This window comes from Acomys russatus, chromosome 29 (assembly GCF_903995435.1).
Source record: "Acomys russatus chromosome 29, mAcoRus1.1, whole genome shotgun sequence".
Taxonomy (NCBI): Eukaryota; Metazoa; Chordata; class Mammalia; order Rodentia; family Muridae; genus Acomys; species Acomys russatus.
In genome coordinates, this window is record NC_067165.1 from 6,836,007 (window position 1) to 6,854,157 (window position 18,151).

At 48.2% G+C, this 18,151-nt stretch overlaps 1 protein-coding gene across 1 annotated transcript; it reads right to left on the minus strand.

Moving 5' to 3' along the window:
* Positions 1-2,295: 2,295 nt before the first annotated feature.
* Positions 2,296-18,138, minus strand: Shisal2a (shisa like 2A). Its single transcript, XM_051171755.1, has 3 exons — positions 17,935-18,138; positions 11,757-11,896; positions 2,296-2,557 (listed from the first exon to the last, which is right to left on the minus strand). Exons 1-3 carry the CDS (start codon positions 18,114-18,116, stop codon positions 2,310-2,312), a joined length of 570 nt encoding a protein of 189 aa, XP_051027712.1. The 5' UTR covers positions 18,117-18,138; the 3' UTR covers positions 2,296-2,309.
* Between the last annotated feature and the right edge of the window lie 13 nt (positions 18,139-18,151).

An 18,151-nucleotide genomic window follows, 5' to 3' on the forward strand; every position in this document is an offset into this window, starting at 1 on the left:
GTTGTGTGTGTGTGTGTGTGTGTGTGTGTGTGTGTGTGTGTGTGTGTGTGTCTGTGTCTTTGTGTGTGGGCATGTGCACTTAAGTGCAGTGCCAAATGAGGCCAGAAGGAGGAGTTGGAGTTGCAGACAGCACTGCTTGATGCTGGTGCTGGGAAACTAACACAGTTCCTCTGTGAGAGCAGTGCAAGAACTACTGAGCCATCCCCCCCAGCCTCCTCATCTGGAATTCTAAAGTCTCAGGCCTGGTAGTATACATGTACACTTAATCCCAGCACAGAGACAGGTAGATCTCTGTGAATTCAAAGCCAGCCTGGTGTACATGGCATGTTCCAGGATAGCCCTTAGGTGTCATTCTTTTTAGTTTGTTAAGGCAATAATAATAATTGCAATGTGTGTTGTTGTTGTCGTTGCTGCTGTCATTGCCGTGTGTGTGTGTGTGTGTGTGTGTGTGTGTGTGTGTGTGTAAGCCAGAGGAGGGTATTGACTTCCTTGAAGCTGGAGTCACAGGTAGTTGTAAGCCACCCAATGTAGTGCTAAGAATCAAATGGGTTTTCTAGAAGAACAGCCAGAGTCTTAACCTTGGAGCATCACTCCAGCCCTTTGTTTGTTTGTTTGGAGACAGAGGCTCTCTCTTGGCTTGGACCTGGACCTCAGTAGGCTAGGTGGACTGGCCAGCAAGCCCCTGGGATCCCCCTGTCTTTGCCTCCCAACACTGGGATTACAAGCAGAGCCACCACCTGCCTTTTTGAGTGGGTTCTTGCGCAGCATGCATTTTTACCAACTGAGCCGTCTTCCCTGCTCCCATTGAGCCTTTTATTTTTTACTTTTGCTTTGAGACAGGGTCTCATGAAGTTTTCTCATCTGGCTTTGAACTTTGACTCCTGGGCATCCCAAGTGATTTAGATGACAGGTCTACCCCTCCTGGCTCAGCTTAAATGGATCACTTTAAATATTCTTTTTTTTTTTCCCCCATGACAGGGTTTCTCTGGGTAAACTTGGCTGTCTGTCTTGGACTTGCTTTGTAGACCAGGCTGACTTTGAACTCAGAGATCTGCCTGCCTCTGCCTCCCGAGTACTGGGATTAAAGGTGTGCACTAACACACCCGGCCCCCAGATCACTTTCTTAAACGCTTTAAATAACTAGCAAGAAAGCAGAAAGTTAGTGACTGTCAAGGCCACTTGGGTTGAGTGGCTCAGTCTACCCTGTGGGGCTGGTATTTTGGTGTGATAATTATTCTTTTTCTCACTCATTTACTTAAAAATTAATGTGTGTGTGTGTGTGAGAGAGAGAAAGAGAGAGAGAGAGGGAGGGAGGGAGGGGGAGAGAGAGAGAGAGAGAGAGAGAGAGAGAGAGAGAGAGAGAGAGAGAGAAAACGCATCTGTAAATGTGGAGGTCAGAGGACAATTTAGAGGAGTCTATTTGACTATTCTTTCCTTTTATCACGTGGGTTCCATGGACTAAAGTCAGGTCATCATGCTTGGCTGCAAGTCCCTTTACTTGCTGAGCCATTTCACCAGCCCTCCCTCATTCATTCATTCTTTTGTTCTGGTTTGTATTTTGTTGCTGTTACTGTGTTTGTTTTTACAAGACAGGGTTTCTCTGTTTAGCCCTGGTGTTCCTGGAACTTGATTTGTAGACCAGACTGGCCTTGAATTCAAATAGATCTGCCTGCTAAAAGCCCGTGCCACCATGACTGACTTGTTTGTTTGTTTGTTTGTTTTTCAAGACAGGGTTTCTTCGTGTAGCCCTGGCTGTCTAGCAATTCCCTCTGTGCACCAGCTTGGCCTCAAACTCATACCTGCCTCTGCTAGGATTAAAGGCGTGCGTCACCACTGACCAAGCCACTCGTTTCATTCTTTTATCTATCTGAGAAACTCTGATGGTGGGGCCCTGTACCGTGTTGAGTGGCTCACTCCAGGGCAGGTGGAGTGATGGACAGGTAGATTACCCCTCTGAGTGGGGATCCCCATCCTAGCGACCTACTCTGGGGCAGAGAAACCGCATTATATCCGAGTCAGGGCTCCTTGGGAGATGGGCTCTCTGAGCCTCCACAAACTCAGGTTTCTGAATTGTGTGATGTAGCTTCTAACCCCCTTTCCCTCATTAGATGACTCACACCCAACTTCTGCAGGTCCTAAGTTGGTCAGGCCGAACAAGCAGCTGGAGCCTCAATATGACCTTGGTGCTTTTGTTGGGGAAAGCCCTCATTTATCCCACGAGGCTCCAAAGTTAGGCTACCCTCCTCTCCCCACCCCCCTTTCACCAAAAGACACTCCAGAAGGATGGTACAGAGACGTTTATTGGATGTTCATGGCGCTGGCCCATATGAGTCAGAAGTGGGGACTGAGGCCCCTTCGGGGCTGCCTGGAATGTGGCTAGTGGCCACTGTGGCCATGAAGTGGTGCTGGAGGAGACAGCTGGGGCCCACGGTCTGCCTCTCATTGCTTTCCAGATGCGGGTTCAAGGAGTAACTTTGCCTGGGACGGCTTATCCCTGGCTCCTCCATCGTGATTACTGTGTTCAAATGTTGGTGGTCAGGTGACATCTCCTTGGAGCCTGAAAAACAGCAGTCTGAGGTGACTTTCTCCTGCGGCCCATTCTCCACCACAGCGTCACACCCCTGGCCAACTTCTCGGTGATTACCTGAGTGTCTCATGCTCTTCACACAACAAATCACTGTTAACAATATATCACATCACACAGTAGGAACGGCCCATGTTTCTCTTGAGTAGGGGAGGCCACTGCTAGGAGAGGAAGGGCTGGCTTTCACCATAGCTTTAGGAGGGTTAAAAAGCCATTAAAAAATTACAAGTCCGTTTTCTAAACGAGAACACAGGATTTAAAAAATTTTTTTATTTATTTAAATTTAATTTAATTTAATTTTTTATTTTTCAAGACAGGGCTTTTCTGTATAGCCCTGGCTGTTCTGGACTTGCTTTGTAGAACAGGCTAGCCTTGAACTCATAGCGATCCGTCTGCCTCTGCCTCCCTGACTGCTAGGATTAAAGGTGTGTGCCACTACACCCAGCCAGGACACAGGATTGTTATATAGCCAGCATGCAGAGGAGTCCTGGCTATTTGTAAAACATCTGTTGTTCTCTGCTTTAAGAACAGAGTCTAGGGGCTGGAGAAAAGGCTCAGAGGTTAAGAGCACTTGCTTTTCTTCCAGAGGTCCTGAGTTCAATTCCCAGCAACTACATGGTGGCTCACAACCATCTGTAATATGATTCAATGCCCTCTTCTGGTGTACATGAAGACAGCGTTCTCATATACATAAAAATAAATAAATCTTAAAAAAAAAAAAAAAAAAAAAAGATCAGAGTCTAGGGCTGGAGAGATGGCTCAGTAGCTAAGAGCCTGCTCTTGCAAAGGACCTGGGTTTGACTCCCAGCACCCATATAGTGACTCACCACTGTCTGTAACTCCAGTTCCAGGGAATCCAATGCCTTCTTCTAACCTCTGTGGCACCAGACATGCATGAGGCCAGCAGGTAAACATGCAGGCAAAACACTCATACACATAAAATAAGATAAATAAAGCTGAAAGAAGAACCGATTGTAGTTGTGTGTGCTGCACACTCCTGTGATCCCAGCGCCTGGAAGCAGAGGATAGAGGGTCCCAAAAATGTGAGGCTAGCCTGGGCTACAGAGTGTGATCTTAACTCAAAAACCAAACCAACCAAAGATTCTTCTCTTCTCTTCCTTGACTCCCTTTTTCTCTGCCTCTCGTGCCTGAGCTAGGAAGGAAGCTCACCTGGCCTTTGACCCGCAACCCATTAGTGACATTTTCTCTTCCTTTCCTGTCACTACATCCCATGGTCACTTTTAAATCCTATGGTCACCTGCACAGTGGTGGCAAACACTTTTGATCTCAGCACTCGGGAGGCAGAGGCAGGCAGATCTTCACACTGGAGGCCAGCCTGGTGCTCAGAGCAAATTCCAAGACAGCTAGGGCTACACAGAGAAACCCTGTCTCAAAATTCCAGATAAAAACTGGGCATGGTGGTGCACACCTTTAATCCCAGCGCTCGGGAGGCAGAAGTGGGCAGACTGCTGTGAGTTTGAGGTCAGCCTGGTCTACAAAGCGAGTCCAGGATAGCCAAGGCTACACAGAGAAACCCTGTCTTGAAAAACAAAAACAAAATGAGAGCTACTTAGGGCTAAAGGTACAGCAAAGTTTAGCATATGTAGGGAACAAATAAAGGGGGGGGGTGGCACTTGATTGATAATGCCATGAATTTAAGACTAAGTAGGAACTATGTAAACACCATCTCTAATCTTTTCAAAAGTTACTTTACAGATCGGATAGGACCCAGAGCACAGATTTGCCTAGTGGCAAACCACGAGGCTTAGGCTGGAGCCGTCACCCTCCAATTGCCTGCCAAAATGACAAACACAAAGGGAAAGAGGAGAGCCACCTCATAGGTGTTCTCTGCGCTTTTTAGAAAGCCTGGGGCTGTCCTTTGGCCCTGTGTATGTGAATCTGCAAGTAAGGTGACATTGTGACATCAAGGAAATAGGCACTGTTCAAAAGGAATGCCCCACAGGTATTACCAGGGCCAAACTGGCAGAGTCTACCGTGTTACCCAGGATGCTGTGCTGGGCTTGTGAAACATAATAAGAGCTAACAAAGCATTGTGCTTGTTTGTTTGGGATTTTTTGAGACAGGGTCTCTCTGTGTAGCCTTGGCTGTCCTGGACTTGCTTTGTAGACCAGGCTGGCCTTGAACTCACAGCAACCTGCCTGCTTCTGCCTCCTGAGTGCCGGGATTAAAGGCGTGCGCCACCACACCTGGCTTTAACAAAGCATTGTGAACAATGAAGGGAAATAAACCCAAGAGGAAGGTGCCTGGGTCCAACTCAAGAGCCAGCCCGTTCCTGTCTCTGTGTGTCAATGGAAACAAAGCTAAAGCTGCTGGAGGCTATTCCTTATGAATTCATGGCTTAGTAGGTATTAAAAAATGATAATAAAAGGCCTCTAAATGGTCAAAAACAAGAACAGAGGCCTGGAGAAATGGTTCAGCAGCGAGGAGTACTTGCTCCTGTCCTAGAGGACACAGTTAGGTTCTCAGCACATCAGGCCACCAACAAGGCCTGTAACTCCAGCTCCAGGAAATCCCATGCCCCCTTCTTGCCGACATAGGCGGTATATATCCGTATGCACAAACCCACACACAGACACATACCTATAAACATAGCTAAAAGATACTTTCCAAAAATCAAAAAGAAATAAAAATCAGAGGAACCATGCCATGAGAGCAGAAAACCAATATTAGATCCAGGGCAGCTATCCACTTTCTCTGAGGGCCTCGGTCATGGGCATTGTTCCCTGGAGCCCTCAGTTTGAATTTGGGATGGGCCTGTGGTGACCGGCCTAGAGTAGGTTCTTTCCCTCTTGGAGATGAGTCAGGATGACTCACCATTGATGCCTGCGACTAACGCTGTGCTTCACAGGTGTCACTCCAAGTGTGCTTGGTCAAGAAGCAGAGGGATGGGGGGGGGGGGGGGGGGGTGCTGAGCCCTCCAAAAGGTGTGGGTGGGATGGGAGGGAGCACGGTACTGGTGGAAGTCACCATGAAGTGTCGGGCAGCTGTTGTAGAGGAATGCCTGGAGCCTGAAAGACAAAGGCCCAACCAGACCACGAGCTGGCCTGGGGACTTGAGTGAATGGCTGCTTCTCTCTGGGCTTCTGTGTCCTCTCTGGATGACAAGACCATCAGAACTGGTTCTCCGGGTCCCTGGGCGTGATGGACAGGGAGAATGGCTCACTAACGGCCTCCTCCCAGAGGAAAATGATTTTGATTTTTCTGGTCTCATTAAACGGGCCTGGGTTGGGACATCATCTCTGGCCTCACTTCACAGAGTAGAAAACAGCCACCTGCTAGAGAAGTGGAGCAAATTAAGTGCGACTGTGTTTGAAGCCCCCAGCACAGGGCAGCACATGACAGCAGGACCTCGGTCACCCTTCTGATCTAGTTGGCTTCTCAGAAAGAGCTCCATTAGAGAAGTTACTGGGGCGGTATGGAAGTCTGTCTCCGAGGGACAGGCGTGCTCTGCGGTGTGAGGCGTGTGAGGCCTTGCATTAGCTCCTCAGCGCAGGGAGGAATGGAAAGAAAGGAGGGAGGGAGGGAGGGAAAGAGGAACAGATTCTATCTTTATTGCATGTCAGATCTGAGGGATGGGATGGGATGGGGGATGGGCAGGATCCCGAGCATGGGAGGGAAAGTGTGTTTGAAGTAGCTTTTTCATGGCCACTTGCCAAGGCACCTGTCACACCACTCTTGCCTGCCCCATCATTCAGAGAGATAAAGACTGTGCGCGCGCATGCAAACACACACACACACACACACACACACACACACACACACACACACACAGTGCAATGATTACACTGGAAAGCCTGGGAGATCTGGTTGGCATCTCCAACACACACAAGCTCACTCTCTGTGGGGACCTGGTCATGTCCCCTGCCCAGTCTTATTCTTTTTCCTCCTGTAAAATGGGAGCCATGATCTCTCCTGTCTTACCAAAGAGCAAGACAGCAAAGCAAATAGAAGCAGGAGTCTATAAGGGGGGGGCAGGTCTGGTAAATACAAAACCGTGGGCCTATACACCATCTCAGATGCTTCTGGCCTGACACTGTGGCTGCAGAGGGAAGGGAAGGGCGACAGGATGAAGACTGCACTAACGTAGAGCTACACTTGTGCAAGAGGCAGACAGAAGAACGAGACCATTTAGTAAAAGGTCGGGGCATGCAGCTTAAAAAGTAAGAAACAAAAAGCAAGAGCACGTGCTATCTCAAACCTTGGTGACTGAATAGTTTGGATGGTAACTGGGTACCAGGAAGCAGGCGCGTGGTCTCCATCTACACGGGCAAGAATGATCTATATGACTCTTAGCCACAAAAGCTGGGGCAGGAGCAGGGAGGAACAGGGAGACCTGGAGCAGCCACAGTTTGGGCTTGATGGCATGACAAGATGACTTGAGACACGTTGGAACCCTAGGACCACAGTCTATACACTGTGACCCTTGGGGCAGTGTATCCAGTGTCTCTGACACGCGGCTGTCACAGCTGTATGTGGGTGATGCTAACCTCACCAGGGCAGCTGAGAAGGTTAAATGAGATAGTATGTGCGCAGTTTCAGAGCATCTGGCCCGTAAGAGGGGAATCTCCTTTCTCAGCAGCAGGGTTTGTGATAGAGTTTATCAGTCACCCACTCACTAGGTGACCTGAACCTCAGTTCCCTCATCTGTACAATGGAAGTGGTCACAACCGTCCCTGCTCAGTTACCTTGTGCTGATAAACTTCTAGTTGGTTTTCTCTGTGACAGGCTGTCCTGACATCTGCTGTACATGTCTTCTCCTAAAGGATGGACCATCAGACGTAGAACTGCTAAATTACAGGGCATACATGTTTTTAGTGTCAGGAGGCATTGCCAAATGGCTCTACAGAGTTGTTGAGCTAATTTATATCCCTCCAACTTTCTCACTATTAGTTTGACCCACTTCTGAACTTTTGTCAGCATTCTTTTTATTTATTTATTTATTTTAAGATTTCTTTCTTTCTTTTTTTTTTTTTTTAAATGTGTGTTTGTTTGCCCATATATATGTAGGTGCACTATGTGTGTGTAGTGCCCTTACAAGGTGTCAGATTCCCGGGAGCTAGAGTTAAAGGAGGTTGTGAGGTACCATGTGGGTGCTGGGAATTGAACCTGGGCCCTCTAGGACTGTTTAGCCATTTCTTAACTGCTAAGCCATTTCTCCAGCCCCAGTGTCTTTTTGATTTTTAAGGCATATCATGCTTTTCTATAATCATCATCATTATTGTATTGCGATGATGATGATGATGGTGATGGTGTGTGTGTGTGTGTGTGTGTGTGTGTGTGTGTGTGTGTGTGTGTGTGTGAGCACATGTGCCATGGTGTGTTTAGAGGTGAGATGACTACTCTGCCAAGTCAGGCCTCTCTTACCTTTACAGAGGTCCCAGGGATTTAACTCAGTTGTCAGGTTTGCTGAGCCACCTCACCAGTCCAAAGGGGCTACCATTCTTACATTGCATAGTCCTGATTATTAAGGCTGATAATCTTTTTGTGTGCATTGTGAATTTTGTTCTTGTGGCTGTTTGTTTGTTCGAGATTGTCTCAGGCTGGACTCGAGCTTGATACATACATAACCAAGGGCAGCAGTGAACTCCTGATCCTTCTATTCCTACCTCCCAAGGGCTGGTATTACAGGCATGGTATTACCAGGCTCGTACTGGGCTTTTATACGGCTGCTGCCGCCACTGCTGCCGCCACTGCCGCCGCCGCCGCCGCCGCCGCCGCCGCCGCCGCCGCTACTCCTACTCTTTCCTCACTGTTTAACGATGTGTCGATATATTCTGGATATCGGTCCCATCTTATTTTATTTTATTTTTTTTTTAATTTTTTTTTTTCCATCTTATTTTATATACAGCAAGTCCTGCTTGTCCACAGTAGCTATGTAGCTGCGTTCTATAGCATCGCCACAAACAGCCAATGCTAAAACACTGCTGCTAAGATAGACTTGGGAGCAACTTGGGCCTGTAAGGGGGAGTAGGAGCTCAAGAGAGTTCCAGGCTAGCCTGGGCAATATGAGACTCTGTCTTCTAGGGAGAATATGATGCGGTTTCTGTGTGCATTTGGATATATTTATGTCAAACAATCAATATTTAACTTTGGCTTTATGTGCTGTTGATTAAAGACACCCGATTTAATATATGTTTCTCTTAAAAAATGTTTGTTTTTATGTGTATGAGTGTTTTGCCTGCATCTATGTCTGTGTACCGTGTGCATGCCAGGTGTTCTAAGAGACCGGAAGAGGGTATCAAATCTCCTGGAACTGAAGTTATAGGTGGTTGTGAGCAGCCATGTGGGTGCTGGGAAATCTAACCCAGGTCCTCTGGAAGAGTAGCCAGCCAGGCATGCTGGGCACATGCCTTTAATCCCAGCACTTGGGAGGCAGAGGCTGGCAGATTGATGTGAGGCCAACCTGGTCTACACAGCGAGTCCAGGACAGCCAAGGCTACACAGAGAAACCTGTCTCAAAATCAAACAAACAAAAACCCAAAACCCAAAACCCAAAAACCAAAACCAAAACCAAAACAAAAACAAAAAGACCCCCAAAACCAACCAACCAACCAACCAAACAGAAATAGTAGACAGTGTTCTTAACTGCTGAGGCATATCTCCAGTCCCATGATTTTTTTTTTTTTTTTTTTTTTTTTTTTTTTTGAGACAGGGTTTCTTTGTGTAGCCTTGGCTGTTCTGGACTCATTTTGTAGACCAGATTGGCCTTGAATTCACAGCAATCCACCTGCCTCTGCCTCCCAAGTGCTGGGATTAAAGGCGAGTACCACCACGCCCAGTTCAGTCCCATGACTTAAAATATATTTTTGATTTATTAACATTGAACTCACATCCAATGCCCTGAAACTCATGTCTAGACATTTAGCACTCTGTGTACGTCACAAAGCACAACACAACGTTCTGCTTGGGGGCACTTCAGAACTGTCTCCGGAGGCATTTCAACAGGGAGACCATCCGTAAACATCACACACATGGCACAAAATGGTTCCAGATGGGCACAAAGAGGACATGTGCTTACAGAGTGTGGCCTTGATTGACATTATCTGGGGACATGCGCACCTCAAATTTATGTCACTTGGTACATATTCACATCTGTAATAACCTCATAAGTATTTCAGATACTTATTTCGCGGTTACAAATCCCTTTTAGCAAGTAGGCAAGTTAAAAGCACACAACCTGAGGATGGACAGGACTGACTATGAGAACAGATGCTCACACTCCCCAGTCCTCGTTCCCTGCAGCCCCTCCTTGGTTTTTAACTTTATATATGATGACTTATATCGTTTTTATTTGATTTAGGCAAATTTGTCAATTTGTTCTTCTGCTCAGGATTTTTTCCCAACTCTACAGGCAGCCAGTGGAAGCATTCCACTCCCAACAGTCTTCAGGGTACAAGAAGGCTGTTTCTTGTTGCCTTTAAATTAGAAAATTAATCTCTTGGCCAGGTGTGGTGGCACACATCTTTAATCCCAGCACTTGGAGGCAAAGGCAGGTGGATGTCTGTGAGTTTGAGGCCAGCCAGGTCTACAAATCAAGTCCAGAACAGCCAGAACTACAAGAGAAACCCTGTCTTGACAAACAAAAAACAGCTGAGTGTGGTGGTACATGCCTTTAATCCCAGCACTTGGGAGGCAGAGGCAGGTGGATTGCTATGGGTTCAAGGCTAGCCTTGTCTACAAAGCAAGTCTAGGACAGCCAAGGCCACACAGAGAACCCTGTCTTGAAAAACAAAAACAAAACCAACCAGACCAAAAAAAAAAAACCAAAAAAACCAACCATCAAAAAAAAATTAATCTCGGGCTGGAGAGATGGCTCAGCAGTTAAGAGCACTGACTGCTCTTCCAGAGGTCCTGAGTTCAATTCCCAGCAACCACATGGTGGCTCACAACCATCTACACTGAGATCTGATATGTACTGATTACACAATAAATAAATCTTTAAAAACAAAAGAAATTAATCTTTTAAAAACACTAGCATGCAGAGCTCTCCGTCTCCCCCTGAGACTGAGGTATTACCCACCTCTGCCAGCCTGATGCTTGCCACCTTTGCTTACGGACCTCCTCTGTCTTCCTGGCCCTGTTCCCTGTACTTACACATGCACAGCCCATGGTTAGTGGGTGGAAGAGTATGCCTCTGGGAGGGAAGGCATGGGCGGGATCTCATTTGAGCAAGGCCCCAGCTCAGCTCACCTGTGAAGTGGAGACGACACCCACCTTGGCTGCTGTGCACTCAACTGTATCGAGAACTCTTTGGCCATCATGGACTTGGATGTCCCACATTTCCTTATCAGAGGTTATGAAGTGTGCAGTATGGCCTTAAGAAAGGGCAATGCTTTTTTTTGTTTTTTGTTTTTGGGTTTTTTTTTTTTTTTGTCCTCTTCTGAGGTTCTCAGTGGCCCATGGTAATGAAGGGTTAGTACAGCAGATTATGAACAATAGAATCCCCCTGTATTCAGTTTCTGATCAAATGTTGATCAAATGTTGAGAAACAGTAAGTTTGTCTGAGTAGTTCTGTTTTGCTTGGGAGAATATGCATATCAGTTTGCACTCCCTAAGGCTAGAATGAAAACACTGTCTTAGAAAAACCCAGCCACTCAGAGAGCTGATAAGGGCTGAGCACAGGAGGGGTTTGGGTCAGAAAGATTCAGCCCACAGACCGCCTGGGCAGTGTGAATGTTCCAGAACAGTCAGAGGGCAAATGATCTACATCTCATTTCTTTCTCACCTTCCTTTCATTTTTCTTTCTTTCTTTCCCTCCTAGGAGATGGGGTCTCACTGTGTAGACAAGATTGGCTCAATCTCACCTAGATCTGCCTACTTCTGCCTTCTGGGGAGATGGGACTAAAAGTGTGCCCTCCCATGCCTGGCCCTCCAGACCGCATTTCTTTCTTTTCTTTTTCTTTTTCTTTTCTTTTTTTTTTTTTTTTAGGTTTTTGAGACAGGGTTTCTCTGGGTATCCCTGGCTGTCCTGGAGTCTCTTTGTAGACCGAGCTGGCCTCGAACTCACAGTGACCCACCCGCCTCTGCCTCCCAAGTGCTGGGATTAAAGGGGTGCTCCCACCTGGCTCAGACAGCGTTTCCAATTACCTCTCCTCCATAAGGAAAGGTTTGAGCCTGTTCATGACATGGGCATCATGTAGCTTCCTTCTTACCTGTTGTCTCTAAACTTAAGCCGGGGTCCAGCTTGGTGTGAGGTTTTGAGCTGATGAACAGGCAGCAGAGCACACAGGCAGTGACGATGAAGGCCAGGAGGACCACGGCTGCCGTGGAGAGGCCCACAAGAGCTCCGATGCTGGGGAGAGAAGACCACAGAGGGCTGAGTGCTGGGGCCTACAGGGGCAGGGTGGTCCAAAAAACCAGATATGTGAGTGGTAGGCATCAGCTGGTGTCTGAGGAATCAGTGAGAGGTCGTCTTCTGGTTTCTATTTTTGTTTTGTTTTTTGTTTTTTGAGACAGGGTTTCTCTGTGTAGCCTTGGCTGTCCTGGACTCGCTTTGTAGACCAGGCTGGTCTCGAACTCACAGCGATCCGCCTGCCTCTGCCTCCCGAGTGCTGGGATTAAAGGTGTGCGCTACCACGCCTGGCTCTGTCTTCTGGTTTCTAAAAATGTGTGTGTGTGTGTGTGTGTGTGTGTGTGTGTGTGTGTGTGTGTGTATGTACCTTCTTCCTGCCAAGTACATTCAGACACACTAATGCATGGATATAAATATATATACATGTCCTTACAAGATAATGTAAGGTGAAAATAGAAAGACAATACTAGACACAAAGTTTAGCCCAAACTTAACTAACCAAACACACACACACACACACACACACACACACACACACACACACACACGTTACAGGAAAATATACCAAACTATTATCAAGCTGCCTCTAGGTATAATGCAGGCTGTAGATATTCTAGCTATAGCCCCCTTGGGTCCTATCATTGTGGAATATTCAGCACAGGGTTTCAGTTGCCAGCATCTGTATCTCTTTGTCCAAGAACTTTCTTAGACACAGAACAAAACTCTATCTGCTCATTGAACAGGTCAGAAGGGTAGGATGGATAATTAATGCTTCCCTTCCTTGACCAGCCCACAGCCACAGTGGTATATATGTACCCAGCTCTGGCGGGATAACTCTGAGGTATACACTGTAGGCTGACCAGCAGAGGCTGAGCGCTGGTCACCTCTGTGTGACTTCTTGGTAACATAACCTATTCTTGGTGCTTTCTCTCTCTGTTTCGTTTTCCTATCCTCTACCAGTGTTTTCCGGGGTCACTTTCCATAAAAACTACATAGCCAGGTGTACTCCCAATACTTGGGGTGCAGGGACAGGTGGATCTCTGTGATTTTAAGACCATCCTGGTCTACATAGCAAGTTCTACAACAGCCAGGGCCACGCAGAGAGACCCTGTCTCAAACACCAACCAAACAACAAAAGCTATTTGTTATCAGCTCTTCATCTTAGAGCACAAACTAACACATTGTAGCTTCGCCCCCCTCCCCCTCCCCCCGACCCCACGCACTCCACCCCCACCCCCGCCATGCCACTTTTAAATCCTTTTGTTTCTGTCCTTTTCCCCATTGAATATGTGGTGTTTTTTAGTTCTTGTCCATACTTTGAACAGTTATCTTGGGCCAGGGAGATAACTTACATGGTGAAGTGCTTGCTTGACTTGCAAGCATGAGGACCCAAGTTCAACACCAGATTCCACATGGCAGTGCACACTTATAACCCAAGTACTGCAGACATGGAGGCACGAGGAAGCCCAGGCCCACTGGCCAGCCAGCCTAGCCTAACTGATGAGCTCAAGCCTAATGGGAGACTTCGCCTCAAGGGAGGTGGATGGTGCTCTGGAGAATCACATCAGAGATTGCTGGGCTCTACACATGCATATGCCCCTGTGCACACATACGTACACACACATGTGCACACACATGCACATGTTCGTGGTGGCATATGAGTAAGGTGAGATGGTGTTGCAGCTGGTAGACCTGTGTGCAGAGGAAGACTTCCCTTTTTTTTTTAAGATTTTGTTTATTATGTATACAATGTTGTGTCTGCACGTATACCTGAACACCAGAAGAGGGCACCAGATCTCATAATAGATGGTTGTGAGCCACCATGTGGTTGTTGGGAATTGAACTCAGGACCTCTGGAAGAGCAGCCAGTGCTCTTAACCGCTGAGCCATCTCTCTAGCCCCGGACTTCCCTCTTTATGAAAGACAACTATGAGCACCAGGATGGCAGAGTGGTCTCTCAGAGAGAACATTTGTGGAATGCATGAGAAGACTGGAGGATGTGTCCCAAACTGGAGGTGAGTTAGGGAGCAAATGCAGCTCCGAAGTGGGTTGTCCCTGGTGTTCTGTCTGAGGACTGAAGGAAGAGAGAGAGGAGGCCCTAAGAGGGAAACTCTGATTTCAGTGCCAGATGGACTTAAAAGGACCAGAGTTGTCTGGTGGGAGAGGCACTGCCTCTTGGGGGTGTGTGGGGGGGGCGCAGCCTGGGGGGTGAGTTCCTCCTGAGAACCCGTTAGCACAGGACAGACAGCTGTCTCTCCATGAAGTCAGAGTCCTGCTCTGCCAGAAACCAAACTAGAGGCCTCTGCTCTTAGGAGATTTTGCTGTACTGACTCTGAAAGACAAAGACCCACTGTGACCCCTCCTGTCCCCCCGCAAGAAAGTAGTGAAGGAGCAGCAGCCGGCTTCGAGATCGGGGTACTTTTCAAAGTTTGAAACCTGAGTCTGTCATACATAAGGGGAAATATCCCCTTGCTTTTCTGATCCTCATGTGTCACAGCTCCTGCCTCACCAGGTGGCCTGTAAGGGTGAGGTGGGATGGTGTTTGCCATAGCTGACCACCAGCTCTACGCTTCAGGAAGGCTACTGCCCTCCGGCTCATATTCTGGAGAAAGAATGGAGAAGGAAGGAGGTTTTGGCACCTGGGCCAGATAGTGTGGTTACACCAGCTTCCCTCTATGGGATGTCTTCTTTTCCTGAGGTGGTTGGCTTTTAAAGATGGCTTTTCCCCCCCTCAAACACACACTCTCTCTAAGGATACAGTGTTTACCTGGAGATTTATACGCTTGTAGGAGTGATATTTCATGAAAAGGGCCAAATGAACTTTGGGGAAAACAAGGTCTCCTTACTGCAGTGCTGGGGGCTCTGTCCGAAGCACATGTGGTCCAGGTGTCCTGAGGACCCTTAGCCCTATGCTTTGTAACTGTCTTGATGTTTATTAACTATGTCGTGTTAGAACTCAGGAAGTGGGCTCAGCAGTTAAAGCCACTGGCTGCTCGGCCAGAGGACCAGGGTTCCATCCCTAGCACTCACACGTGACAACTCACAATCTTCTGTAACTCCAGCATCAGGGGATCTTTCACCCTCTTCTGACCTCTGCAGGCACCGTGTGTATGTGCTGCACAGGTACACGTGTGTGCAAAACACCCCTCCCCAACCACACCCGCCTCCACACACACACAAAAGAACCCAGGAAGTCACTTCACACACTGGAACCTTTCAGCTGCTTTTGGGGGTCACACTGACAGCAGGATCTGACCTTATCCTGTCTGACCTTCCACTGAAAACCTCTCTAAGAAGCTAAAGCATTCCACAGGAGAGGGTTTCCAAGGCAACAGGAGGGTCACAAGAAGTGATCAGATAAGGGAGTGATGGAAGAGGAAAGGATTACCAGTTGGGGGCCCAGGGGGTGACTCATCTCTGCATCCTAAGGGCCAGCCTAGTAGTCAGAGACCACAGAGTCAGCAAATGTTTTGGAGGGAGGTGAGTACAACAGCTACAGGAAGCGGGAAAGGTTCAGACAACTGTTAAACAGGACAAGACTGGGTTTGGGGTCAGGCAAGCCTAAGTTTTCATCTCAGCTCTGCCATTTCTCACTGGGGTGCTCCCAATAAGAACCCCTCTTGAGTCTCTCCATGGAGCAATGTCTTAGGGCTGTGTGTGTGTGGCGAAGTGTGTAGCCCATCCTAAGCCGCGTTCTCTAAATCAAGTCTGCTGTGATAGCGCCAGGAGGCGGCGCTCGCTTTCAGACTCTGAGCTTTGCACCCCACCCTTACAGACGAAAAGGGGGCTCTTTTCCACTCTTTACCTACTCAATGCACTGAGCACCTTCACCTGCACCACACATGACGTCACCCCCTCCCTACACTCTGTCTCCTACGAGGCAAGCATGAACACTGCTCTTTACCTTTTTATTTATTTTTTTGAGACAGGATCTCGTTGTGCACTCAAGTCTGGCCTCGAACTCAAAGAGAGCTGCCTGCCTCTGATTCCCAGAGTGCTGGGATTACAGGAGAGCACCACCTCGCCCTGATAAATCTGTGGTTTTCAACTTGTGGGGGTCGAATGACTCTTAGGGTCACCTAAGACCCTCAGAAGACATAAATATTTACATTATGATTCATAAGAATAGCAAAATTACAGTTATGAAGCAGCCCAAGGCCCTGGGTTTAATATTCTCTCTCTCTCTCTCTCTCTCTCTCTCTCTCTCTCCTCTCTCTCCCCCCCCCTCCTCTCTCTCTCCTCCTCTCTCTCTCTCCTCTCTTCCTTCCTCTCTCTCTCTCTCTCTCTCTCTTTTCGAGACAGGGTTTCTCTGTGTAGTCTTGGCTGTCCTGGACTCGCTTTGTAGACCAGGCTGGCCTCGAACTCACAGAGATCCTCCTGCCTCTGCCTCCCAAATGCTGGGATTAAATGCGTGCACCACCACCACCCAGACAGCCAGGCAGATTCTCACAACAAGAACAATGGAAGATCCTCTTGCAGGGAGTAATTGACTTTTGTGTCCCTCAGTGCCTTGAATGGGTGAATACTTGAGAATAGAAAACAAATTAGTATGATTCCTTGGGTGTTTATACAGCAGCCAAAATATGCAGGCTATGGTATCTGGTCATTTGAAAATGTTTTAGAATTACAGATTGGACACCTTAGAAAAAACAATTTTTGGCTGGGCGGTGGTGGTGCACGCCTTTAATCCCAGCACTTAGGAGGCAGAGGCAGGAGGATCTCTGTGAGTTCCAGGCCAGCCTGGTCTACAGAGAGAGTCCAGGACAGCCAAGACTACACAGAGAAACCCTGTCTCGAAAAAAAAGGGGGTGGGGACAAAAGAGAAAAGAAAAAGCAATCTTTGTAGTTGTAATTGGCACATATCAAGTTGTTTTCATCTCTCTTTTGGTCTTTGCCTCTGTCTTAATCAGAAACGGAAACAATGATTGGTCATTTCCCCCATTTGGTGGGTAAAGAGACAGAAAGACTCGGAGACACTTCAGCAGCTTCTGATGCCCTGTTCCTATCCCGGAAGCACACAGTCTGCTTACACACTGTTAGGGGACAAAACTCTGGATGACCCCACTCCAGTTTTGCTGACACCTCTTTCCCAGAGCAGGCTGAGGGCCTTTGGGAACTCAGGGGGATCAAGACCCACTGCCCTCCAACCTCATACTTAGGGTTCAGGATTGTCAAAGTCGACCCAAGCAACCCTGTCCCTGAGCAGCCAGGGAAAAGGAAGTGCTTACACCCAGGCCACACTTTACTGAGTGGCTGGAGCTGGCGTCTGCTGGGGCATGATGCCACTGTGTCACACTGAACTTGCAGGAAGCCCTGACCTCCGTGTTTTTGCTTTAGTGCGAGCATAGGGTACACCCCCAGGACTCAACGGAGAGGACAGGGAAGGGCTGAGATGGGGTTGGATGGATTGCCGCATCCGGTGAGGATGAAGGTTTGAGAATGTGGTTTGCATGCAGGTCTAGAGCCTATTAAAGTAAACAGCTGAGGTGGCTAACAAGCAGGCTTGAGGAGTGGGAAGTGGTGGGGAGTGGTAGGGGGTGAGGCAGGTGACAGAGTTAGGACCTGGGTAGGAATATGGAGTTCATAAAGCTGGGGGTGAGGTTGGAGACGGTATCAGGAACAGTGCCCAAATGGGTGGACGTCTGTGTGAGGACTAAAGGTAGAGATTAGGGTTCCTCTGTATGTCTGAAGATGGTATTTGCTGTTAGAGTGGGGGTTTGGCTTGTGATTTGGGATTGTGTTGAAAGTGACCGGCAAAATGAAGTTCAGACTAGGGACTGAGTGAGAGCTTTGGGGTAGTGCAGGCGAGTTTCAAGCAAGGTCCTAAACAATTGTTGGGGTCAGCTGAGTTGATATGGAGCTACAAGGGTGCGATGATGGGGAGAGTAGGGTCAGTATTGGCAATGAGGATTAAGGATGATTTGAGGGGTGGGCCCTCAGATGAAAGTGGAGGCTTTCAAGAGGCTGGCCTGTGGGTTGGCTAGGGGGCCTTAAATGGGAGAAGGGGTTCGAGGTGAGGTTTGGGCCAGGGCCGGTACCTGAGCCACCACATGTAGCTGTGCTCGTAGGGGAAGAAGCTGTGCGGGTCGTCGCAGCAGTACTTGTGGTCTCGGAAGCCGCAGCAGAAGACCGCAGCCGCCTCGCCCCCCGGCAGCGGGCAGCTGAAGCCGCGCACCACCTCCTGCTCCGCGCTCACGTAGCTCGAGCAGGCGCCGCTCATTGCGCCTCCTTGGGTCCCCAGACGGACGGAGGGCG

What these genes read in the sequence shown, in the direction of transcription:
- Shisal2a (XM_051171755.1), bottom strand. Translation starts at nt 18,116, where the DNA reads ATGAGCGGCGCCTGCTCGAGCTACGTGAGCGCGGAGCAGGAGGTGGTG. An exon ending in AGCTACATGTGGTGGCTCAG is followed by an intron (nt 11,897 to 17,934) that starts GTACCGGCCCTG and finishes TTCTCTCCCCAG; the next exon opens with CATCGGAGCTCTTGTGGGCC. An exon ending in CTTAAGTTTAGAGACAACAG is followed by an intron (nt 2,558 to 11,756) that starts GTAAGAAGGAAG and finishes GCTGTTTTTCAG; the next exon opens with GCTCCAAGGAGATGTCACCT.